Below are 27,500 nucleotides of genomic sequence, written 5' to 3' on the forward strand. Positions count from 1 at the left end.
TGTCGATATTATGGCTGAATCATGGACCTTAAATAAATACATACATAAATAAATACATAAATACGTCAATAAATAAATAAATACGTCAATCAATCAATCAATCAATCAATAAACACGTCAATAAATAAATAAATAGGTAAATAAATAATAAATCCGTACTCACATTAATCATAGCGTTGGAGGAAATCCTGAACAGCGTGGCCCTCTCATTCACCGTCTTGGTCTTCGCCGTGAGGTCGTGACTGCCGGCCTCCAGCGCCTCCAGCTCCCCTAGTGACTTGTGCAGCGCCGCGCCGTGCTTCAGGATCAGGTCGTGGCAGGTGCGAAGGTCCTCCAGCTTGGCCGTGAGGACCTTCAGGGTGTTGGCCACGTCGTCCACACCCGCCTCACCCACGTCCTCCTCATCCTCATCTTCTGTAGAGGAAGAAGAGAGAGAAAGATGATGACACTTTTGTAGGCTAGGTAAGTCAAAGTCATACAAAATAAAAGCAAGCAGGATCACTACCCATACAAACATCAAGCAGCATAAAACAATGAGAATAAAATGAACAAAGTAACAAAAGTGTGCAAGACTACAATTAAAAAAAAGAATCCCCCACAAACACAAACCCATAATACAACATCACCATGCAGAGTACAGAAGGCGGTGATCTGGTTAAACTCAGGCAGAGGACGGGAGAGGACATTTGGGTGCGAAAAGTTAGAAGTGTGAACGCTGTGGGGTGGGTTGCGGGAGGCAGACCGAAAAAGACCTGGGACGAGGTCACAGAGGGATAAGGAACTGAATAGGGAGGCTGCCAGAGATCGAGCAGCGTGTAGAGCCGCCATTAGGTGACTAAGGCCGACGCATGCATGTTGGAGCCTTTATAAACGATGTGATACGATACGAAGCAGAGACCCGCGTGGCTGAAGATGTTTAACAAAAAGTAAATACACAAATGAAACAAAATAAGAGTAAATAAATAAAGACCACGTTCACAAATACAAACCATTACAAAATATTCCTCATCTGGTAACGATCAAGGACGCCAAAATGACACAAATAAAAATTAGCTCGTGTATTTAGACCGAGGGAGTATATAACTGGGTCAGTGATATTAAACACCACTGCAACCACACCACCAATTTAGAAAGCTATGTAGGTTACAGATGTTAGGCACTTCCACTAATATCCCATTAACACCTTTACTTCTTAGGTGATCAGAGTTTTCTATCCTACTGATCTATTTCTACTATATTTCTACCATCTACGCTACTTCTATTCTACTGGGTTCACCTAAGAATATACCTTTCGGGGTCGAGGGGTCAGATTGCAAATGTACCTTCAGGGGGCAAAAGGTAGTCCATTATTCCAATATGTATAATTCACACTAATATTGATATCTTGAAGGCAGAGCTACATTTAACACAAGACTACAGTGCTAGTCACGAAGAAGTGCACTATGGTGAGGATGCAAATACCTAGGACTGTCTGAATATGTCCAATGGTTGAAAATGGACGAAAATCTGTGCCAAATTACGGTGAAAGGACTATATGCTTGACTCTTCAGGTAACTAAACTAAATATGGCGTTCAAGATCCGTAGAGTGTTCCCTCCCTGATCAACCCCTTGGCAATACATTCTGGAGGCTACCAAATTTCTTGTGTGTACTTCCTCTCTCTCTCTCTCTCTCTCTCTCTCTCTCTCTCTCTCTCTCTCTCTCTCTCCGAGGAACGATGTCGCTAAAGGCCAAGCAGGAATAAACTGACTTTTGCAGAAAATAATAATAATAATAAAAATAAAACAGTAGGCGAAATAACATGTAGTACATAAAGACAGTAGGCCCATGGAAGCTCCCTAACACCCTTTCCTAAGCGATTTACTTTGCTTATTACACCTGACTGTCCTATTCTGTGCTACAAAAAGCCTTCCAATATTGCCATACTCTTCATAAATAACGTACAACAGGCTATTAACCAACCATATCCTAAAATAAACCACTAAGGAAGAGGTGTTAGGAAGCCTTCTTACCCGACGAGAATACGGGCCTAAGAGAAAACGGAGAAGTTGAGGGCGGACTACAATATTCTGCTTATGCTCAATTCGTCACCAGTAAAAGTTACGGGAAGACAGACAGATAGCTAGGTAGGAGTGTAGAAAGAGACAGACAGACACAGACACAGACAGATAGATAGACAGATAGATAGACAGACATACAGACCCATACACTGATAGATACTGTACGATAAATAGATATACTGATAAAAATAGTTGCATACAGACTGACAGAAAGAACAGAAAAAGTATTGAAAAGAAACGCTGCACTAAAAAGAATGGCGAAGAGAAGGCGTGGTGGTGGTGGTGGTGGTGGAGTGGGAATTGGATTGGAGGATGAGTGGGTGGAGAGGAATGAGTGGGGATGGAGAGGAATGAGTGGGGATGGAGACGAGCTAGTGGTGGGGGGAGTGGAGGGTGAACGTGTGAGGGCGAGAGATGCGAGTCGGTGGCTAAGGGGAGAGGAGTCAGTGGTTAGAGAGGAGTGAGTGGGTGAGTGGTGGAGGGGAAGATGAGTGGTGGAGAGGAGGGTGAAGGTGTGTGAGGGAGAAATCAGGTGTGACGGATTCTGAGTACACTTGGGAAGCTGAGAGAGGCTGTAAAATGAGACCAGAAGAGGGCACGACTGCAAAGTGAGGGAGTGGGGGAGAGGGAAGGGGGAAGGGAGAGTGGGAAGAGGGAAAGGGAGAGAAGAGTGGAGGAGACGGAGAGGAGAGTGGGGGAGAGATAGAATGGGGAAGAGAAAATTAATTGAGAAGGGAAGGGAAAAAAGAGACGGGAGTAGAAAGTGGGGGCAGAGGAGAAAGGAGAGAAGGAGTGGGGGAGAGGAGGAATGAAGAGTGAGGGTGGGAGAAGAAGGAAGAGGGGTGGGAAGGAGGAAGAAAAAGTGAAGGAGGAAGAAAGAGGGAAGAAGTAAGAAAGAGGGAAGAAGGAAGAAAGAGGGAAGGAGGAAGAAAGAAAGAATAGGGGAGGTAACAAGGTGTAAGATGATAAAAGTGGAGGAGAGGAGTATAAACAAAGGAAAACAAATAGTAACAGACCTGACACAGATCAGATATTCGTAACTAATGGAAGAAAATATAGAGACGGCAATCAAATATGCCCCAGAAAAGTGACGAAAAACGTGAATGAAAAAAAAAAAAATACAGAGAACAACAGGTACACGAAAAAGGAGAAAAGAGATAAAAAAAAAAACATGAAGGGGAAAAGAAATGGAAAATGGAAGACAGGTGAAATGGGGAAGAAACTGGGTGTATACAAAGAATTAAATGCAAGAGAGGCAGAGACAGACGGAGCAGACAATCAGGTAAAAAAAAGAGCAGACAGGCAGGTAGGCACAGAGAATGAATGTAGGTAAGCATAAAGGCTGACAAAGAAGGCAAAGGCAAGCCCAAAATTAAAGCAACAGAAGAAGGTATTTAACATAAAAAGGGAACACAGAAGACAGACACAGAAATACATGCAAAAGAAGCAAACAGAGCTAACAGGAGAGGGACAGATATATAATCGAGGGGCAGGCACAGAAAGGACACAGAAAATGAAGACAGGAAGACAGACAGGCAAACGGACAGACAACAGCAAGAACCAGGTCGGAAAAGGGGGCAAAGAACAAATAAATGAAGGCAGAGAATGACATGCACACGGCCAGACACAAGAGGAACAGTCGAGAAGAATATGAAGGCAAAGAAAAATGAAGACAGCAAACAAAAGAGGCAGGGGCAGAGAAATAATAGAGAGAGAGAGAGAGAGAGAGAGAGAGAGAGAGTCAGCGAAAGGGCAGGAGGGCAGAGAGTCAGAAAGAAAAGAGGCAAGCACAGAAAATTATGGCCTTGGTTCCTTCTTCTTTGCTTTAAAAAAAAATGTAAAGAAAAAAGAAGACTGTAAACAAGACAAGCTGGGGCAGAGAAATAATAGCGAGGGAGTGAGGCAGAGAAAGGGAAGGGGAGCAGAGGGGAAAAAAAAAAAAAGCAAGCACAGAAAATCAAGGCACGGCAAGAAAAAAGAAGACAGGAAACAACACAAGCTGGCGCAGAAAAATAATAACAAGGGAGTGAGGCAGAGAAAGGGCAGGGGAGCAGAGAGGCAGAAAGAAAGAGTGGATGTTAGGCAGCAAGAGGCAGCCAAGCAAGAAGACAGGGAGATTTAGAGGCGAAAAGAGGCGAGGGAGAGAGAACGAGGAAGGAGAAAGGGGTAGAAGGATGGAAGAAGAGAGGGAGGAAAGGAGAATTCAGGGGAAGGAGGGATAGAAGAAATTGGGGGGAGGGAAAGACATCGAGGGGGAAAGGAGGGAAGCAGAGAGGACAGGAAGGAAAGTATTGGAGGAATAGGAAGAAAAGTGGCAAGAGAGAGACAAAGAAGAGGGATGGAGGAAAGGGAGGAAAGGAAGGTGACTAAAAGCATGATAAAGAGAGGCCAGGAGGAGAGATTGAGGAGGGAGGAAAGGAAGGGGAAGGGAGGGAAGGAAGGAGAATGTGCAAGGAAGTGGGGGAGGGATTTTAAAATTAAGAGGGAGGGAGGCGGTACAAAGAGAAGAGGAGAGGTGGGATGAGAGGCAAGGACGAGATGGAAGAACGGAGGAGGAGATGAGTTAGAGAGAAGAGCCAAGATGAAAGAAGATACAGGGCAGGAGAAGATGGAGAGAGACACAAGAAAAACTAGAGAATGATTGAGAGAGATGTGGAAGGAGGGAAAGAAGATACGGATGAGATTAAAAAGTATAAGGACGAGGCAAAACAGGAAAGCTAAATGGATAAAGATGGATGAAGGAAGGGTGAGAGGGAGGAATAGGGCAGACAGAAGAGGTATGGTAAGCGGAAGAATATGAAGGGTGTGAGGAAGGGGGAGAGAAATCATAAACGGATAGAATGGCAGACAGAAGAATGATAGAATGGATGGACGAAAGACGGAAGGAAAACAAAAGCGGAAGGAAGGACAGACAAGGAAGAGCAAGAATGATGATAAAAAAAGAAACACATGAATACCAAAGATGTGAGGACGGGGGGAGAGAAATAAGAAAGGAGCAGATTAGCAGATAAAAGAATGCCAGAATGGGAGGACGAAAGACGGAAAGGAAATAGAAGCGGAAGGAAGGGCAGACTAGGAAGAGGAAGAATGATGATAAAATGAGGAACAGGACGAACTCAAAGGAACGCAAGGTGTGTTTGAGGTCGACCTTATGTGCAGTTCTAGGAAAGATAATATACATAAATTTTTTAAGGCCAAACTTCAACCATCCTACACGTCCTCATTTTCCGACAGCAAGACTGGGTTCCTTGTATTCTGACACAGTTTTCCCACAAGGTATATTTTTCCCCCTTGGGTCAATGGCAAATCCCCGTGAATTTCTATCAAGATCATTTCCTTGCTTTTCTTCTTCTCCCTCCTTCCTTCCCTCCCTCCTTCGTTCTTCCTTCCCTCCTACAAATTAATTTATCTCCTCCCTGTCCTGCTCCTGTATTTATTATCTCTGTTTCCTCTCCTCTCCCTTTTTCTCTCCATTTTCCCTGGCGTTATCTCTTCCTCCATTTTCTCTCGTGCCCTGGATTCTCTCTCTCTCTTTATGACCTCTTTTTATCTCTGCCTTTATCTGTGTGGCCTAGTTTTTTTTTATTTCCTTTGTTATTGCTTCTCATATCTTTCCCCGTTTCTTTTACCATTCATCTCTCTCTCTCTCTCTCTCTCTCTCTCTCAGAGAGAGAGAGAGAGAGAGAGAGAGGAAAAAACAATAATGATGGTGAGAAAGAGAGATAGGATTATGGACGTAAAGGAAGAAGAGGGAGAAAACAGACGAAAAGATTAAAAAATGGAGATAAAAATGTGACAGGAAAAACAGAAAAATACGATGGAGAGAAAAGCGGGAGAATCAGAGAAAGGTGGGAAGGAGGGAGGAGGGTGAAGAAAGAAACAGAGAAGGCAACGATAGGAGATGGCAGGAGGAGGAGGCGGAGGAAAGGAAAGACAGTAAGAAGGAAGTGAAGGAATGGAAGAAAGGAAAGGAAAGAAGAGGGAGTCGAGGGTGCAAGTAAGGAGGGAGGGAGGGATAAGCAAACAGAGGCGGCAAGAAATGGAGAAGGAAGGAAGGAGGAGGAAGAGAACGAAAGTTAAGGTGAGAATGAGGCGAAGGGAAGGAAAGGAAAGAAGAGGAAGGGGAGGGTGGATGTAAGGGGACGGAATGATGTGGGGGGGAGGGAAAGAAAGACTGGAAGGAGGGAAGGAGGGAAGAAGGAAAGGAAGGAGTGGGGAAGGAAGAAAGGAAGGAACGAGCGGGGAAGGAAGAAGGGGGGAAAGACGGGATGGAGTGGGAAAGGAAAGAAGGAGAAAGGAGAGAAAACTAAGGAGTGAAGAACTGAGGAAGAGAAGCAAAAAGTGAACAGGGAAGAAGGAATGAAGGAGGGAGTCAGGAGTAACACGGAGAAAAGGAGGAAACTGTGAGTGGAAGAAGTTGGTGGAGTGACAGGTCAAGTAGAAAGGGGGATTCTTGCCGGGAGGGACACGAGTAAGAGAGAACGGAGGCACGGAAGGATGGAAGGAGGAGGTGGGTAGGAAGGAAAGGAAATGGAGTGAGAAAGGAAGAGGTGTGTGGAGGAATGGATGGGAAAATGATGGAAATGAATGGAAAAAAGGAAACGGGAAAAGAGGATGAGCAGACAGATAAAGTCGCAGGTGATGAGATGACTTGGCAGGCAGGTAAGTAGGTAATTAAGCAAAGCAGGAAGATAGGTAGGTACGTAGGTAGGAAGGTAAGAAGTGGGGTAAGTAATTAAGTACCGTAGATATGCAGGTGCGCAAGAAAGACGGTAAGTAGGTAGGTAGGTAGGTAGGTAGGTAATAGGTAAGTAGGCAAGCAGGCAGGCAGGTACGTAGATAAACAGGTAAGACGGTACGTAGGTAGGTAGGTACGCAAGTGTCAGGTAAGTAAATGCGGTCAAAAGTTAGGTAATCTTGGCACGCGGTATGGAACAAACACGTGACGCTCTCTCTCTCTCTCTCTCTCTCTCAACATAAATACAGTAACCTCAAAACCTGTCAATCAACATACAGCAATATCGTCCCAGGGAAAGGCTAAATGCTCCCACACACTATAAACTTAAGGCAAATCACCGGTTACTAACACACACTGCACAGTCCACCCAAGAACAATAATCTCCATGTGAAAGTCAATAAAAAAATGTAGTAGAGCCTTAGATGAAAGTGTTCGCTTGTGATAAGGCAAGAGACAAAAAGGAAATGAAAAACAAATTAATCATCATCATCATCATCATCATAATACGTGCTCGCTTATGATAATGCATGAGAAAATCATAATAATAATAATAAACTGCTTGAATGCACCCCTTCATATCCTACACACACCACGAATGTTTACGTAAATCTTCTCTTTTCTTTACCAATAAAATAATAATGTTTGATAATGGACAAATTAAGAATTCTGAGTGGAAGAAACTGTATATTAACTCGCCCTGGTTCGCATCCAACAGAGGTAGGCGGAGATAATTTCCCCCATTTAAAACAATAAGGCGTAGGGTAGGCCAAGTCTCCGAAGGCTTGAATGGGCCCGCATTCTCCTTAAAGAAGCTCCCTAGCACCTTTTCCTTGGTGATTTATTTATGGATATGGCTGGTTGATATCCTTTTGTACGTTATCTATGCAGAGTATGGCATATTGGAAGCATTTATGTACCACAGAAAAGGCCAGCATGGTGTTATAAGCAAAAATAAACCGCTTAGGAAGAGCCGCTAGGGCTGATTAATATCCTCTAGTACTTTATGTATGCAGAGTATGGCGATATTGGAAGGATTCGTGTAATGCAGAAAATTACAGTAACAATCAAAATAAATCGCTTGGGACGAGGTGCTAGGGAATACAATAGCCTAGCCACGGGTCCTTATTCATGCCGTGCCTTCAGAATTCCACGAAGAAGTAATAAAGGTAATAAAGGACTGGCGATTGGGTATTTCTTTACTGTTATTGGATGGGGTGTATCTAATTAGGATGTGGGGGTGTATGACGTGACGTTCCTGTGATATCAGATATTAGGGAACTCACACGCATGGACGTAAGCACCACACACACACACACACACACACACACACACACACACACACACAGGAAATCTCTCTCTCTCTCTCAAGTATTAGCCCACAGGTTACCACGGACAGAGGCCAAAGGTAATGTTAAAATAAGATACTTTATATACCCATTAGATTATTATTTACTTAACGATGGTAGCGAATACGGAGGTTTTGAGAGAGAGAGAGAGAGAGAGAGAGAGAGAGAGAGAGAGAGAGAGAGACTAACCCCTCTTTTGTATTCTGACAGAGCTCCTGACGCGAAGGTAATACAGATCAACCAAGAACGGTACAAACAAGATTTCTATTTTTTTTGTAGCTCCACCTTACATGCCGAATACAATCCTACTGTAACTGGTGTCTTGAGACCTTAACCCCCTCAATTCCATGACGTCTATTCCGGTGTGTGTGTGTGTGTGTGTGTGTGTGTGTGTGTGTGTGTGTGTGTGTGTGTGTGTGTGTGTGTGTGTGTGTGAGAGAGAGAGAGAGAGAGAGAGAGAGAGAGAGAGAGACGGTGGGAGGGAAGGAGGAGGGGAGGGAGGTGAAAATGGAGGCAAAAAATACGAGACAACCAACACGGCATACATCACTGACAGGAAAAGAGAAAAAAGAATGGACTTAGGCCCGGAAAGGTAGAAAAGAAAATCTGTCATTCAATGTATACCTTTATCAGCCAATCTAAATAATAAAGTCAAGCTGTGTATATGTGTCTGTCTGTGTGTTTGTTCGCTTCTTTCACGAGAACGGTAATTGATATCGACCTAATTATATTTGCAACAGGTCGGGGTAAGGCCAGGGAGTGACAGAAAAAAATGGCGATCGTACGCGGCGAGACGGCGTGAAATTGTCGAAAATCGCGACACGCAGAAATATGTTAAATTCATGTTCTCGACTTTTTGGTCAGAACTGGTCATTGTGGACTCAATAACTGCATGCAAACAATTATAATGATATGTGAAAACATTTTGTGATGGAATGGCTATTAGTTCGTCCCGTAAATTTTTGCAGGCAAGCATTTGTATCCCTACATTTTTATTCGCTATACTCTTATTTTATCTATATTCCATTATAATTGTTTTTTTCCATTTTTTATTCACTTATTTTCATAAAATATTTTTCAGTGCCTTTACCACAATTATATACATACATATTTTAAGCTTTTATTTTTCCCTGCGACCCAATTTTCGTTATTTTACAAACATCTCTTAACACCCCTTTCTTTGCGATTTATTTTTTTAATTAGTTCACCAATACAATCAATTTTTTTCAGTACCGGTATACTTAAAAATCATTCCATTTATTTAGCGTTCATCTACTGTATCTATTGGTTAATCATCATCATCATCATCATCATCATCATCATCACTCCGGTGCAGGACAAGGAACTCAACCATCTTCCTCCACTCTGGCACACTCCTTGTTAGTTTCTACCTATACATCTAACAATACATATATCTTTAACTATGTATATCTACCCATACTCATAAATCGACCTTATTATCTATCTAACATCCATACACAGGCTATCTAACTATGAGCTTCATGTATCACTTTACCCTCCAATCATCGGTATTAATCTACATATCTATCTATCTATCAATCTATCTATCTATCTGTTACCATGTACATTATATTATACTGTACCATTACAAATCTACCAATCGAGAATCTAAACACATAACTACCAACTTTTCTATCTACCACCTACTTAAATACGAACCTGTATCTATTGTATCTATCATCTATATACAGTAATTCATCTGCCTACTTCTGCCAGCACTATCTAATTTACGTATCTGTCAACATCCTGTCCCACATATCATTCTCTCCTTCCCGACGTCACTATGGGATTCCCACCACACCTCCACCACACCACCACAGTTATCACACCATCCACCTTTCACTCCAGCCACCACCATCAGAAAACCACCATCACCACCACCACCACCACCATCACTACCACCATGTAATTACCACCATCAAACCTTCACTACAGCGAACACCACGACCTAAACCACAACCACCATCATTAGCACCACCTTAACCACAACCACCACCAACACCACAATCACCACTATCAGTCCTATCATAGCCAAAATTATCACCACTATAATCATGAGTACTAACACATCGGCTGTAAATAACATCACCATTACTATCACTACAACCAACACCACCACCACTACTACTACTACCACCAGTACAACCAACATCGACACAGTACCACCCTTAAGCACTACTTGTACCACCACAACTACCATCACTACCACTAGCAATACTCTAACCTTACTACCACCGCCACTACAATACCACCACCACCATCACTACTACCACACAACCACCACCACTACCACAATCCAGCACAGTGACAGGGGAACAATATATATAGGCAGAATCATTAATTGTGGTGGCACTCACAGCCCGACACACGCACACACACACGCGTACACATACATACATGAACGTCGTAATACAGTAATGACACGGAAAAGCATACAGGGACACACTCACAAGCGAGAATATTATTGTTTAAAAGTACACACACACACACACACACACACACACACACACACACACGGAAAACTGTGACTGTAGGCGGAAAAGTGAGATAATTAAGAAGCTGATAAACTGATAATGGTAACGAATTATAAAAAAAAAAAACAAGGAAAAGCTGAAACTAAAAGATATGAGAGAGAGAGAGAGAGAGAGAGAGAGAGAGAAAGAGACAGACAGACAGACAGACTGTAAGAGCACCAATGCCTATATCATCATCATCATCCTCTCTCTCTTTCCCCCCCCCCCTCTCTCTCTCTCATACTCATACACACACACACACACAGGCCTTGACCTTGACCCTGACCCTAACCACCCCCAGTAAATAAACCAACCCCGCCATAACGCAATTTGCTCTCTCTCTCTCTCTCTCTCTCCTTATCGCAACTATATCTGTCCAAACTATATATTTCTCTCTTCTATCAGCTCCCACTCTTTCTCAACTCTCTCTCTCTCTCTCTCTCTCTCTCTTACTGGGTCACCTGTAATTATGTTAACCTTTTCACCGCGAGGATGTATTTCATTTTCTTCTTTCTACCATTTAATTTTGTTCAGGTCATTTGCGTCCCATCCATCCGTGTGCAGGTGGGAAAAGGGCAGTCCTGGTGGTGGTGGTGGTGGTGGTGGTGGTGGTGGTGGTGATGATGATGATGATGATGATGATGATGATGATGATGATGATGATGATGATGATGATGGTGTGTGTGTGTGTGTGTGTGTGTGTGTGTGTGTGTGTGTGTGTGTGTGAGAGAGAGAGAGAGAGAGAGAGAGAGAGAGAGAGAAATGTGATGGTAGGGAGTGGAGGGGGAAGCAGTTGGGGTGGGAGACAAAATGAAAGGGACTGAGGAGGGGTGTGAATGAACAGAGGGGAGGATGGGGGAGGGGAATGGGGAGTAGAAGGGGAGAGGGATGGGGTGTGCAAGTAGGGAGTGGAGAGGAGGAAGCAGCTGGGGAGGGAGACTGGGTATATCGGGGTTGGGGGTCGGTGGGGGACGGGGGATTAGTGGAGAACCAGAAGGGGAGAGGGATTTGGTGTGCTGGGAGAGGGGGGAGGAAAAGGGGAGAGGGATTTGGTGTGGGGGAGGTGCAGGTCCAGAGAAAAAGAGAGAAAGAGGAGAGTTTTAAAGAGGAGGTCTCAAGGCTCTAGCACCTGTCTCATCCACCCCCACACCCTTTTTACACCTGCTCCATTCTCTTCACACTGGTCAGAACTCCAAGCACACCTGTCACAAGTTTATTAACACGTACATCACACCTGTCACAACTTCAGTGATATCTGCCTCACGTTCCTCCATACCTGTCTTGTCCCCCATCGAACCTGACACGACTAAAGTCACACGTGTCTCATTTTATACCTGTTCCATTCTCTCCACACACCTGTCATAACCTCACTGACACCTGCCTCATTTTCCCACACACCTGTACTGTCCACCTGAAAATCTGCTGAGACTGAACACATACCTACCTAGTTTTACACCTGTTCCATTCTTCTCACACCTGTCATATCTTCAGATACTTGACCATCTTCCCACACATCTGTATTCCACTCCCACACCTGTCACGACAATTCATACCTGTTTCATCTTTCTTACACCTGTCTAATTTTCCCCACATGTCTCATTTTACGTATGTTTGAATTTCCCCCACATTCGTCAGAACTTATTTTCCTCATACCTAAATCACCTTGCCTTATACCTGCATTGCCTACCCAACACCCGATACACTCTCATACACACGTCTCTATTTACATACATCTGTTCGATTCTTCCCACACCTGTCAAAATCCGTGTCATGCCTGCATCACTACATCCCAAACCTATATGATCTTTCCCCCACCTGCCTCTGCACCTACACCTGTCTGATCTCCCACATACCAGCCTGACCTTCCCTCCCACACACCTGTATGATCTTCCTCCCCCCAAATACACATACCTGTCTGATTCGTCTCTACATACCTGTCCTTCCAGTCCTCTACACCTGTCCAATTCCTCACAACTTCCTCTTTCCACACACTGATTTCTCCCTCTCTCCACACCTGTCCCAACTCTCCACAACTTCCGGCCTTTCCACACCCACGCACCTGTCCAAGCTAAACATCGGTTGCCATGACGACGCTCTAGCCATACCCCCAATACAAAACACTTAGTCGATCCCTGGGCTAAAGGAGTGAAGGTGGGGAGGGGGAAGGGGGAAGGGGGAAGAGAGATGGTGAAGGGGGAAGGGAGATGGTGAAGGGGGAAGGGGGAAGGAAGATGGGGACGGATAGGCATAGTTAAAGATAACTTCATATGGATAATCGGATAAGTACGTACAGATGAGGATAATTAGAGGTTGATTCATACTGACAGACAGACAGACTGACATATAGACAGACTGATATAAATATACATACATACATACATAGAGAGAGAGAGAGAGAGACAGGCGGGGGGGGGGGTCCCTTTAACAAGCATACATCAACATCATCCTTATAAATTCAACTATACAAACTGGTATCACAAAGCCTGGCTTATCCCCTCCACTTTGTGCCCATTTGCAGCAATCACACGCAACCTCTCGCCCAGGGAAGATCACACCCATAATATTTACATTAACAGTAAGGCTCAAGAAAGGCTGAACCAAACGTCAATCCATATTATGAAGAAAACAGTCAGCAAGAACGAAAATATAAAATAAGTTACAGGATCGAAGGTGTTAAGAATAAAATAAGTTACAGGATCGAAGGTGTTAAGAATAAGTTACAGGATCGAACGTGTAAGAACAAAATAAGTTACAAAATCGAAGATGTTAAGAATAAAATAAGTTACAGGATCGAAGATGTTAAGAATAAAATAAGTTACAGGATCGAAGGCGTTAAGACATTTGCGTATATCATTCCTGTGTTTTCAATTCACCCATAAGTCTCCCTAACAATGAGGAGGGTATCAACGTATCACATGCAAAGGTGTGCTAGTCACGAAGAAGTGCAAAGGAGGCACCAAAGACGATAATGATCCTAAAATTACGGCTAGGGAGGTAAATGGAGTGGAGTAGGTAGGATATTTGTGTGTGTGTGTGTGTGTGTGTGTGTGTGTGTGTGTGTGTGTGTGTGTGTGTGTGTGTGTGTGTGTGTGTGTGTGAATGAGGGGATGCTGTCACATGCCTCACGGCTCCATATGATGGATGACGTCACATGCTCTCATATACATGCCACCCTTGCTCTCTCTCACTTCTGAACCCCCTCCCTCTCCCTCTCTTTCCCCCTCCTCCCTTTCTCTTCCTTTCCCTTTCCTTCCACTCTTTTCTCCCTCCTCCCTTTCTCTTCCTTTCCCACTCCTTTCCCTTCCACTCCTCAATCAAACTACCTCTTACCTACAGCTTTCCTTCCCACTCCCACTGTCACCTACTCCCTCCACTCCCTTTTCATCCTCTTCACTGCTACCATTTCTCATCTACTGTACACTTATCAGTATCTTTGTTTTTCACATACTTCCTCATCTTCTCCACATGAGATGGTGAATGAGAAGATTGAGGTAGTAAATGGTGGTTTGGGTTAGGACTGGGGTGTACGGTTAAGTAGATTCCGTTGTGTTAGCCGACGTAAATATGCGGAAGCGGAAGTTAGACGTAACAGACAGTGGTGTGGTATAGAAGTTTGTAGTAGCACATTTTTTTTTTTTTTTTTTTTTTTTTTTTTTTTTAATGGTGATACAGAGGTAGTAATCAGTGGCATGGTATGGGTTCTGGTTACATGACTGGTGAGGAGAGAGGTAACCTTGTGATCGTCCACCGCACAAACTCTGTGGCCAATCAGTGGCGCTTGAATCCACTCAGTGCGTCCCCTAAACGTGAGGATAGTATCAAACACACTGTGCTACCGACTCTCTCTCTCTCGTCTGCTATCCTTCTCTCCCACTACTTCTCTCTTCCACCAAATATCTCTTCCCTTCCACCATCTCTTAAGTATATCCTTCCTTAATTTTACTCTTTTCTCCATCCTTAACATTACTTTTTTCTCCAACAACTGTGCGAAGATCTCTCTCCTTCCACCGCCCTCTCCTTTCAGTATAACTTCTTCCTTCCATTATTTTCTATCTACCTACCCTGTCCTCCAACGTTTAATGTTCTACCTTCCTATCCCATTACTCTCCCTTCCCATAGGAGGGATGAGGAAAGGAGAGGGAAAAGTGGAAGAAAAGAGAAACGGGGGGAAAAAAGAACAGGAAGAATGAGGAAAAATGGAAAACAGATGAAAACCCCAAAAGAAATGAGAAACTAACATTCAATTCCTCTCCCCCTTTACACTAACACATACATTTCCCCTGAGTTATGTTGTCCTGAAGAAAGGAAGAAAAAAGAGGAAAAATCTGAAGAAATAAAGGAAGAAAAGAAGAATAAATGAAGACTGAAGGAGAAACAATTGGGGGATGAAAAACGAAGGTATGAATACAGGTGAGAAATTAATGAGAAAGGTGAAAAAAAAAAGAAAAAAACGAGGGGAGAGAGAGAGAGAGAGATGGAATAAAGAGGAAAGGAGTAAAGAGTGCCGAGAGAGCCACCTTTCACTCTCCCCCACCTACGCCTCTCTCCCCCCACCTACGGCCCTTTCTCCCCACCCACATCCCTCTCTCCCCCCACCTACGCCCCTGTCCCCCCTCCCACACACAGCTCCTACCCCTGAGTTACGGTCCCCTGATATTAAAACCTACAGACTCAACAATTCTTGGACAATGCGGAGGTGTGAGGAGGAAGGAGGTGTCAGGTGTGTCTGAAGGAAAAGGAGGTGCCAGGTGTTTGTGATGGGGAGTCAGAAGGGGAGATAAAGGGTGCCAAATGGTGTCAAACGGTAAGATGGGAGTCAAATACAACAAACAGGGGGATAGAGTGTCAGATATGGTGTCAGAAGGAGGATAAAGGGTCTCAAATGAAGTGTCAAACGGTTAGATGGGTGTATATTACAACAGTATCACCAACAAAGAAATACTACTACTACTACTACAATAATAATAACAATAATAATAATAATAATAATAATAATAATAATAATAATAATAATAATAATAACTATCAACAAAGTAAATAAAATAAGTATTCCCTCCGATCCTCCATTAAAACAACCCAAATAAACAACACTATCTAGGTCACTCTAACAAAAAAGTTCCTAACTATTTAACTACCTCTCTGACCTCCGGCTTGTTCCTCTAAACTTTGTCTAATTTGTTGCTGTCTTGGGCTAGGAAGTGAGAGGTAGTGAAGGGGTATGGGTGGGGGGGGGGGTGTAGGCGGGATGGGCTGGTGGGCTGGGAGAGGTAGGGGGGGGAGCTTAGATGTGAGTTAGTGGATATAATTTGAGAGAGAGAGAGAGAGAGAGAGAAATATATTTAGCTTAGCACTGATAGATTGGGAGATACCTCAGTTACAAATAAAGAGGAAAGTTTAAAGTATCATAACTAAGCCCCGAGTGATAATAATAACTTAATTCTCTCTCTCTCTCTCATTAACAATTATAATCAAATTGACCCAAGGCTTATCCCGACAAAATTAATATCCCCCCCCTCTCTCTCTCTCTCTCTCTCTCAGAACAGAAGGGAAAGTAGCTCATTTCTATTTTAGTCTTTGAGGGGAGACGAAATCTGGATAAAATAAAAAAAATGATAAGAAGAATGAAAGAAAGACAATGAAAATAAAGAAAGAGAGAAAAGAAGAGGGGCATAGACTAGGATGTAAAAATTAAGGAATACAAGAGAAAATAACAGGAGAAAGGAAAGGAAGGAAGGAGGAAAGAATGACGGGAGGAAGAGTTAGGAAAGAAGGAAAGATGTACAAAAAGGAAGGACGGACGAGCAGAAAGAAGGAAGGAAACAAGGAAGAATAATGGGACGTAAAAAAGGAAGGAAGATAAGTGAATTAAGAAGGCAACGAAAGAGGTCTGTTATCTAAAGAGTGGAAAGAACGTGACCTAATTTGTCAAAGCAAATCTCCGACGGGCAACATCAGCCAAGATTAATGGAACACGCTACCATAACGAGAACAAACAGAAAAGGAAGAGGAGGTGGAGGAGAAGAAGAGATTTAATACACAACCACATAAATAAATAAGGAAATACTACTACTACTACTACTACTACTACTCCTAATACTACTACTAATAATAATAATGATAAAAATAATGACATTATTATTATAGCTGTTGTTGTTGTTGTTGTTGTTGTTGTTAGTTACCACCAGTCGATTCTGTTATTGCTACCACCAGTCGAGTCTGTTCACCTTACGAAGAAAATAAATAAATAAACAAATAAAATAAGAAAGACGTCAATAAGTTTAAGGAGTTAAAAGTATATTTCCAAAGCAATGACACTAACATGATCCGGAGACCCAGAATATCCTAACGTGTTACTAAGCCTGTCATCGATAGAGCATATCCCTGGGAGTGTCGTTTATGACTCACCCTGGATGGTGACGTCACCGTAGGGGGGAAGGAGACCCCTCCTATACCTCGCCGCCCCCCACGCACCCCCCTCCTCCTCTTCCTCCTGAGGGTCCCTTCGACAGCACAGGAAGAAGCAAAGGGAGTCGGAGGTAAGCCAGGAGGTGGAGGTAAACGGGGAGGCATCTCTCTCCCTCCCTCCTACCTCCTCCCTGGGTGAACTGGAGGGGGGAAGAAGGATATGATGGGGGTTTGGTGGCGGTCGTGCCTCCCCCTTGGCCCCCACACTAACATACACCTGTACGCGTCCATCTGCCGCAGTGGTGGGTTTCAGGTGTGTGGGGTTCGTAGGTTTCAGGTGTGTGGAGTTGGTGGGTTTCAGGTGTGTGGGGCTGGTGGGTTTCAGGTGTGTGGGGTTGGTGGGTTTCAGGTGTGTGGGGCTGGTGGGTTTCAGGTATGTGGGGTTGGTGGGTTTCAGGTGTGTGGGGTTGGTGGGTTTCAGGTGTGTGGGGTTGGTGGGTTTCAGGTGTGTGGGGTTGGTGGGTTTCAGGTGTGTGGGGTCGGTGGGTTTCAGGTGTGTGGGGTCGGTGGGTTTCAGGTGTGTGGGGTCGGTGGGTTTCAGGTGTGTGGGGCTGGTGGGTTTCAGGTGTGTGGGGTTGGTGGGTTTCAGGTGTGTGGGGTTGGTGGGTTTCAGGTGTGTGGGGTTGGTGGGTTTCAGGTGTGTGGGGTTGGTGGGTTTCAGGTGTGTGGGGTTGGTGGGTTTCAGGTGTGTGGGGTTGGTGGGTTTCAGGTGTGTGGGGTTGGTGGGTTTCAGGTGTGTGGGGTTGGTGGGTTTCAGGTGTGTGGGGCTGGTGGGTTTCAGGTGTGTGGGGTTGGTGGGTTTCAGGTGTTTGGGGCAAGTGTCAGATTTCATGTGTGTTTTGCGAGAGTCATTAGAAGACAGGTGTGCTTTACCGGTGTTACGTGGTTTCACACGTGTGGAAGGAGGTTCAAGATGTGCAGGGTATGTGTGAAGGCCAGATTTCAGGTGTGTCTGGCAGGTGTCACGAGACAGGTGTGTAGGAGGCTTCAGGTATTTTTGGCAGGTGTAGCAAGAAGGTTTCAGGTTTGTTTGGAATGTGTCACGAGAAGGCTTCACGTTTGCTTGGCTCGTGTCATGAGAAGGCTTCAGGTGTGTGGGAGGGCAGGTAGGAGCAGGAGGGGGGTCGAGATATGTCAGGTGCCCATGCTGAGGCAAATGTGTGGTGCATTTGTGTCGATTCTTCTTGTGATGTGGCGGTTTGGCGTCGCTGGTGGGGTCGCTGTGGATGTGGGAGTCGGCGTGGGGGTCGCTGTGGGTGTGGGGGTGTGGAGGGGGTCCGCCTGAAGTGGCTGGTGGTCGTAGCTTCACCATGCATCACCGTTACTAAGACCAAACCCACACTTCGCCACACATACACCGATGCAACACTTCACACCTCCTGTTTTCAAGTAACTACCACCAACTCGATATATTGTTCTAAGTCTATTGGCACTTGATGATGGTAACAGATTTCACTACAACACCATCACTAGGCACACACAAATTCCCAAACACCAACTCTACACGTTCTCGTCACTCGTTTCAGCCAGTGGGATATATCAATCAAAGGTCACTGGCACCTTCAAACAATAGCAAAATTACTTCCCTCCATCGGAATACTGACAACACCATTACAATATTTCAATCAAAGGGTACTGGCATTTTCAAACAACAATATAAAGATTTCAGAAAATTGTAATATTTAAAACAAAGGTATGCTATTTTAATCAAGTGTTATGGGCACTTTCACACAATGGTACCAATATTTTCACTTCATCGGCAGCTTTTAACAATGGTATAAATATATCACGGCACTCCAAACATTTTCAAGCTGACAGCAATATCAGTCACCATAAACATCTTCCAAAACGAGCACTAAAAATTCACACCAATATTTTTCTTTTCTTTTACAGAACCATTATATTCTTTTTCAAGGTTATCAGCACTTTCTAAAAACTGCATTAATATTTTTTTTTTCTTCAAACACTGGCTGCTATACCGAACAGACCCAGATATTCTTTTCAAACTGAGTCTCGCACACCATCTCGATACATTTTCTTCAAGTATCTCGGTACCCTGGAACACCGGTGCCTATATATTGTAGCTTTTAACCTCACCCACCCTAACCTCGTCAGTATGCCCTTGCCTTTGTATTTCACGGCACCCACCGCAAGACAAGTTAATCATTACAACAACATATCTTGTGAGGTCCAGACTTTATCAGTTAACGACTCCCTCTGATCAGCCCTGTCAAGTTATCTGGCCTATATCTTTTGACGTGAGGCTTCGACAAAGACCTCTGTTAGTGAAAGCATTAATGAAGGTTATTTGTATCCTCCAAATAATGAAAAAGAATGAATGGTGATACAAAATCAATTGAGGTATTAAGAAAAATATGCTTAAAAAAGAAAAAGAAGACCACAGGATTCAAGAGAGTAGGCTTTAACAGAATGCACAAGTGAATATTTCCACGTCCTTTTCACGCCACACAACACCCGTCCTATCCCTCCGCGCCGGGCAGACACCCACATCTGCATGGACGATGGAATATTCATAGCCTAGTCAGTGGCGTGGCATCCCTCGATTGGCAGGTATCAAGCCCTATCCTCCTTCCGATTCCTACCTGTCTGATTCCTGTACCTCTATCGCGGTGGTCAGGTGTCACAAAAGGTTAATACTAGATGGTGTGTGTGTGTGTGTGTGTGTGTGTGTGTGTGTGTGTGTGTGTGTGTGTGTGTGTGTGTGTGTGTGTGTGTGTGTGTGTGTGTGTGTGTGTGTGTGTGTGTGTGTGTGTGTGTGTGTGTGTGTGTGTGTGTGTGTGTGTGAGAGAGAGAGAGAGAGAGAGAGAGAGAGAGAGAGAGAGAGAGAGAGAGAGAGCAAAACACTAACAGCCACTGACATAATTAAGAGCCAAGTTTGTAAAGTGCGTGGTGTGAAGAAAGTTTGAGACGCTTCTGGCAATCTCTAAGGGCGGTCCCCATCCTTGAGTTTACCCCACTAAGGAATTCCACATCCTTGAACAGACAGAGAAACAATCACCTTCCCAGTTCCACCTGAAGAAATATTACAACTGGCGAAATACAATGAAAATCTTATCTCTATCAGTGCGTTTTTCAGATGGTTCGATTTTTCCGGCATGTACTCGTCACACTTGCAAAATTAAATAAGTAAATAAATAAATGAATAAATAAATAATGAAATAAAATGTGTCATGCGAATAAAGGATAATATCTATAAACGCAGTGTGTCCAGGCATCTCGAAACGAACGAATGCTGAATTTGGTTCTCTGTTATTTTGTTTTTATTTTTCTTGAAGGGAACAACCTTGCGTGATTCTGGCCTTTGGTTCCTTCTTCCTTGCATTTAAAAGAAAAACTTCAGCAAAGGAATTCTCTATTTTTGCGCAGACTAATTTTAGACGGTTTTTACACCTTCAGCAAATCTCCCTCAAAGGACTGACGGAGACTAACGTTTCTAACCCCGCAGTACGAGTCTCCCTTAACCTAAAAATTAAAGAATATATATATAAATAAAATCCAAGCCACAGCACGAGCGGAGGTTAACCCTTTCAGTAAGATGTTATTTCTTTTTTCTTACCACTAACGCATCGTGATGTACCGGTAGTCAACTCAAGACGCGGATCTTCCCCCTCTCTTAAAAACGATCATTTTACTTTTTCTCTTCCTCACCTGTTTTGGTATCCAACCCTCTTCTTCGTCCTTCTCATTCTTATAATTTTTCATTTCCTCGTCTTTCCTCTTACCCAGCCCCTCCTTCGTCCGTCCATTTCTTCATCTTTGTCCATTCTTTCCCCCTTCCTAACGCCTCCTTTCAGCTCCTCATTTTTTTTCAAACACAGGCTAACACAATTACTACATAAAAAGAGGTCCTCTATAACTCTTCATTAGGAGGTACCGTACACACACACACACACACACACACACACACACACAAAACAGACCGAGCATGTTAAAAGCCCATCTTTTGACTAACCTCATGGTCGATTAACGATTTCCGATAGAGTTAGTGAAGAAGGTGATTGTGGTGAGCAGAACCCGTGCGATAATATACTGGGGAAGTGGGGAGGAAGTGAGGAAGATGGGGAAGAGATGAATGATATATATATACTACATACAAATACCTGTGTGTGTGTGTGTGTGTGTGTGTGTGTGTGTGTGTGTGTGTGTGAGAGAGAGAGAGAGAGAGAGAGAGAGAGAGAGAGAGAGAGAGAGAATGTGAAGGGAAAGGATCGAACATAATGGAAAACAATATAAGGTGAAGCTCAAATGCTAGACGAAAAGAAACTAGAGGAAAGGGGTAGGTGAGGGGGAGCGACGAGGATGGTCAGCCAAACACTTGGACGTAAAGGTTACACGAGCAATACAGAGAAGGGAAGAGAGGTGAAGAGAACAGGAGGGAAAAGAGGGCACAACATGGAAAGGAAAAAGGGAAGGGAAGGGAAAGGAAGAGGATGGGGAACTAAACATTTGGACGTGAGGGTAACACAGGCAATAAACTGAAGGACTGTTGTGGCCATGATGGATTATTTTGTGTGTGTGTGTGTGTGTGTGTGTGTGTGTGTAAGGGTGATATAGTTGTTGTGTAGGGGTGTTGGTGTGTGTGGGGTGTGGGGTGTGTGTGTGTGTGTGTGTGTGTGTGTGTGTGTGTGTGTGTGTGTGTGTGTGTGTGTGTGTGTGTGTGTGTGTGTGTGTGTGTGTGTGTGTGTGTGTGTGTGTGTGTGTGTGTGTGTGTGTGTGTGTGAGGATGTGGGTGTTAGTGTGTGTGGGGGGGTACTGTATGTCATGGTGTGTGGAGAAGTGTAGCCAGCTGGGGGTGTCGTGGTGTAGTGTAGGGGGTGCTGGAGGGGTGTGAGAGTGCTATAGGAGAGTGTGGGTGTCTTGTGGGGGACTGTATTTTACTTACCGGGGAGTATTGGTGTGCTGTCGGAGAGCATGGCTGTGTTGTGGAGGTGCGGGGAGGAGTGTGTGTGGATGATCGTGTAGCGGTGGAGAGTGCTGGTGTTGGTGTGTGAGAGGAAGAGCGTGGAAAGTCTGGATGTGGTGTGATGGGGAAATGTGGGGGTGCTGTGGGTATTGTAGGGGTGTGGGTGTTGTGTGTATGTAGTACGGTGTAGGTGCTGTACTACTGGTGAAAGGAAACGAGAAGGAATCAACGTAAACTAAAAGACTATGAAAGGAAGATGTGGTTTGGCCTTGTACTGGAGGGAGGGGGTTAGTGATGCGTCGTTATTTAAGAGATGCTTGTTAGAGACTGGGGTTACAGTCGCTCGGGACGAACTGGTAGATTGGGCGGCTTCTAACACGTAACAGATAGATAATGACGACTACACACACACACACACACACACACACACACACACACACACAAACACTATAACAGACAGACGGACAAGCGTGGGAGGGGAAGGCAAACAAACATGCGACCTGCTCTCCCTCTCTCTCTCTCTCTCTCTCTCTCTCTCTCTCTCTCTCTCTCTCCGCAATCCTGTTCTTAAGCTTCCGTAATTAGATGGTTAGTCTTCCCATTAATATAAAGGCCGTATCACTTACGAAGGACCGTACTGTGTGTGTGTGTGTGTGTGTGTGTGTGTGTGTGTGTGTGTGTGTGTGTGTGTGTGTGTGTGTGAAGATACGTGCTGTGTACATGTGCATCACAGTCTGTGTACATTAATCTTATCATAACGTAACAAATAATTAGCTACCTCGTTTCAGATCAAACCTAACCACTGTATTCAATGTCTACGTGGGCAGGCTTTGGCATATATATATATATATATATATATATATATATATATATATATATATATATATATATATATAGATAGATAGAGAGATAGATAGATAGATAGATATAGATATAGATACATATATATGTGTGTGTGTGTGTGTGTGTGTGTGTGTGTGTGTGTGTGTGTGTGCGTGCGCGCATGCTAGTGTATTTGTTTGTGGTACTGCATGTGTATGTTGACGTGTGGGCATGTGTATGCCAGTGTGTAAGTGTGTAGGTGTGTGTGGGTATGTACAGTACAGGTGTGGGTGAGGTGTGCAAGTGTGAACCTTCATGCAGGTGTTCCAGCAGCTGACTAGATAGATGCCTGACTCATCCTCACCTGATGCTCCTCCCTACCCTAGTTAATGTATAATATAAATGTCAAACCTTTGTAAATATTAACATTTCTCTTTTGTATACGCCTATCATTATCCTCAATATAGTCTCTTTTTATTGTAATTATCCTCTATCATCCTAGTTTTGCCATATTATAGGTGCTTTTTTTTGTACCACCTTTTCATTATGTAAATCCTATATCACTTCTCCTTAGATAGGTATTTTTCATTTTTCTGCATCATCTTTAATATACATTCTCTCTTTATTCTGTATATCCTCCATCATCCTACCCATAATATCGTTTTTTTTTTTTTTTACTTTTCTTTTTCTTAATGAAAATCCTATCATCACCTTTACTCAGATAGGCATTTTTCATTTTTCTACGCATATGCCCAACAGTTCGTGTTTCCCTACATAACGTCAATCTTTCTTTTCTCCATTTTACCCACTCCCTCGATACGTATTTTATTAGTTTCTTGGTATACCTACTGATGATCCCTCCCCCCTTCTCTCTCTCTCTCTCTCTCTCACTCTCTCTCTCACTCTCTTAACAGTTCAGAAGTCTGGTACACGGCTGACTCATCCACACGTGCTGCTTTCCGATAGGCCACTTTAATAAACCAATTTCTTGCCTTTCTAAATATATTCCTTTTCTTATTTATAGCCTCATGTCATCCTAGCTTACTCTCAAAAATGTTTAACTCTTTCAACAGTAAACCAATGTCTTGCCTTCCTAAATATATTCCTTGTCGTATATATAGCCACATGTCACCCTAGCTTACTCTCATGAATATTCAACTTCTTCAATAATTATTAACGAAGTTCATGCCTAACTTAATATACCCTCATTTTTAAAGCTTCATGTCAGCCTAGCCTACTCTCAAGAATGAACTCCTTCAGTAATAAACTAGTAACTTGCCCTCCTAAATAATATTCTCCTTTTCTTATTTATAGCCTCGTGTCACCCTGGCCTACTCTCAAGAATATTAACTCCTTTAGACTGAGGACGCTCTTTTAGGTCTCCTACTGTGGTGAATATTTCTTCAGTTTCTTTCCTTTTTCCAAACACCTTTCCTCCTTGGTGTCATGCCTTCATTCCTATCTTCTCCGGTGCCATTCCTTCTTTCCTAACGTCCCCGGTGCCATTCCTGCATTCCTATCTTCTCTGGTGTCATGCCCTCATTTCCATCTCCCCACTCAACGTTCAACACCATTTCGCTTCGTTATAAAATAAATACACAGATACATAAAGTAAACACAAGCACTACCACCACCACCACCACTACTACTACTACTATTATTATTATTATTATTATTATTATTATTATTATTTTCAGATTTAGAAAAACTTATCTGAACTTCAACTCAGTGCAAATGGAGCTGTGGTACTAAAATTAACTGAACTACAAAAAGGTCAGTCAAGAAAAGCTAATCCGCGAATGAAACAGGATCGTCAGAAAGGAAAAGAAAGAAAATAAATTCTCCCTCTCTCCCTTCCCTTCCATTATATTCATTACCAGTCCCTCTCCCTTTCCACTTTATTACCGTCTACGCCTTCCATTAGTTATAATTATTCTTCCCCTTCTACTACACCTTGTTCACCTTCCCATTTATTCCCATTAGTCTCCTTTATTCTCTCTCTCTCTCTCTCTCTTTCCTTTATACAGTGGAATATTCCCCCCAACTTCCCTTCCCCTCCTCTCTCCCCTCTCCAATCCCTCCCCACTTCCCTTCACCTCTTCAATCACTCCCCTCTCTCTCTCCTCTCTCCAATCCCTCGCCACTTCCCTTCCTCTCTTCTTTCCTCTCTCCAATCCCTCCCCACTTCCCTTCCTCTATTCTCTCCCTTTTGCAATCCCTAGCCACATCCCTTCCTCTCTTCTCTCCCCTCTCCAATCCCTCGCCACTTTCCTTCCTCCCTTCTCTCCCCTCTCCAATCCCTCCCCACTTCCCTTCCTCTCTTCTCTACCCTCCCCAACCCTTACTCTTCCTGAAACAAGCACGCCATTTCTCTCCACACTTGCCATAAATCCCTTGTTCTCCTCCCCTACAACGCCTCTTCTCTTCCCACACGCTGGCTAGAGTTTCTTGCTCCCCCTCTCTCCCCAACTCATATTCTTCCCCATACGCCCACATGATTAATTCGGACACTTGCCACATGCTTCTCTCTCCCTCCTCTTCCTGTCCACATGCTTCTCTCTCCCTCCCTCCCTGTCCAAACGTTAATGTTACTCCCTCCCCATTCCCTCCACTTCTCCCCTTCCCTCTCCCCAGCCCCTATCCTTCCTGATACGCCCACATATCGGAACACTTAGCAATACATCCTCCCCGTCCTTCCCTCCCTCTCCTCCTCATTCCTCTCTCTACACCACCTCTCCCCTCCCTCCTATCCCACCCCTCTCTCCATACTTTCCCTCTCTCCACACCTCTCCTATCCCATCCCTCTCTCTATACCTCCTCTCCTCTCCCATCTCATTCCCTCTATCTACGTCTCCCCTCCCACCTCCTTCCTTCTCTATATCTACCCTCTCCTCTCCTTCTCTCTCTACACCATCCCCCTCCTCCTCTCCCCCTTTCTCTCATCACACCTCCCCTCCACTTCCTATCCCCCCCTCTCCCTCTCTTCCCTCTAACCACACCTCCCCTCCACTCCCTACTCCCCTCCCTTTTCCAGCTACTCTCCTTTCTAACATGCCTACATAATCGCTACACATGTATCCCTCCCTGCCTCCCCCCCCCTCTCTCTCTCTTTCTATGTTAAACCTTCGTTCCCCCCTCTTTACATGCCTAGAATCCTCCCCCCTTCCCTACCTAACTATGTCTGAACACGCTCAAACCCCACCCCCCTCCTTACTCTTCTTTCTTCCCTCCCTCTTTAGCTAAATGTCTTACCATTCACATTTAAACCTTTCACTACGACGACCTAACAGCTAAGTTTATTCTTGACCAGACGATAATATTCAACTTTATACAGATTTCTCATATCAACCTCTGACGCAATGAGAAAAATAAGTACATATCTTCCCAAAGTTTGACGAATAAACAGCGGAAAACTCGAATCATCTGAACCATGCACTATAGTAGAGACTGGGTTTTCGCTGTGTTTCGCCAGTTGTCAATTTTCTTCAGATAGAACTGGGAAGACAGGTTTCTCTCTCTCTCTCTCTCTCTCTACCTTTTGTCTATTTTATTCAGCTTTCAGGAGATTTTTCAAACTAATAGGGTCAGATATACCCTCAGTAACACCTTCACTAAAAGATCCTTTTTAATTTGAACAAAATCGTCTGTAGATGGCACAAATAAAAAAAAAATAAAAAAAAAAAATCATCATCATCAGACCGAAGGGTTAATGGAGATTGTTTATAACCCAGTCAACTTGCTTAGTAAAATCGTCAGGCGTTAAAAAGCGTACAACGGTGATCCGAAAAACAGTAAAGACACCACTGTGCTGACTGACTTAAAGGTTCCCTCATTCACCTTTATATGTACCTCATGACACGTTTAAAGGCACCTTCACACACCTTTAAATGTCCCTCTTCCCGTTTAAATGCCCCTCTTCCCACGTTTAAATGTCCCTCTTCCCGTTTAAATGCCCCTCTTCCCAGGTTTAAATGTCCCCCATTCCTCGTTAGATGTCCCTCTTTCCATATTTAAATGTCCCTCCTTGACCGTTTAAATGTACCGCCATCCGAGCTTAAATACCCCTCATTTTATGTTCATTAACGTTCTCTCTCTCTCTCTCTCTCTCTCTCTCTCTCTATCCACACACACAATGCAAATGTCTCTTCCATCCCTGGTCTTTTTTCCCGTCCCTTTTCTTTCTCCCTCCCTTCTCTCTTTTCATCTCCCTTTCTCCCTCTCTCCCCCCTCCCTCTATCAAAGTCTATATGTATGTATGTGTGTATGTATGTATGTGTAAGTATGTAAGTATGTATGTATGCATGTGTGGATGCACGTATTCGTCCATATTATATCTCTTCCCCTTCCCTCCCTCCCTCCCTCCTTCCTATGTTTACCTATTACGCTCTTCTCTGTTTCCTCTCCTCTTTCCTCCCCTCCATATTACCTTTAGTGTTTGCATAGTTTTAGCTTTCCTCTCACATGCCCTTACATCTCTTTCCCTCGTAATTCCTCTCTATCTCTCTCTCTCTCTCTCTCTCTCACACACACACACACACACACACACACACACACACGTATGATGTATGCATGTATGAAAAGCACGTATTTATGTATGTATGTATTTATGTAT

General features: G+C 43.9%; 1 protein-coding gene across 1 annotated transcript in view; it reads right to left on the bottom strand.

Annotated features, from left to right (window-relative positions):
* The window catches only part of Osbp (oxysterol binding protein), a 206,199-nt gene that overhangs the window by 144,785 nt on the left and 33,914 nt on the right, over positions 1–27,500 (bottom strand). The window contains exon 3 of the mRNA XM_080281715.1: positions 164–414. Within this exon, the coding sequence (XP_080137841.1) occupies positions 164–414 (251 nt within the window). The remainder of the gene's footprint in view (positions 1–163; positions 415–27,500) is intronic.

This window comes from Coenobita brevimanus, chromosome 90 (genome assembly GCF_032717465.1).
Source record: "Coenobita brevimanus isolate Jiangsu-jjx chromosome 90, ASM3271746v2, whole genome shotgun sequence".
Classification (NCBI taxonomy): Eukaryota; Metazoa; Arthropoda; class Malacostraca; order Decapoda; family Coenobitidae; genus Coenobita; species Coenobita brevimanus.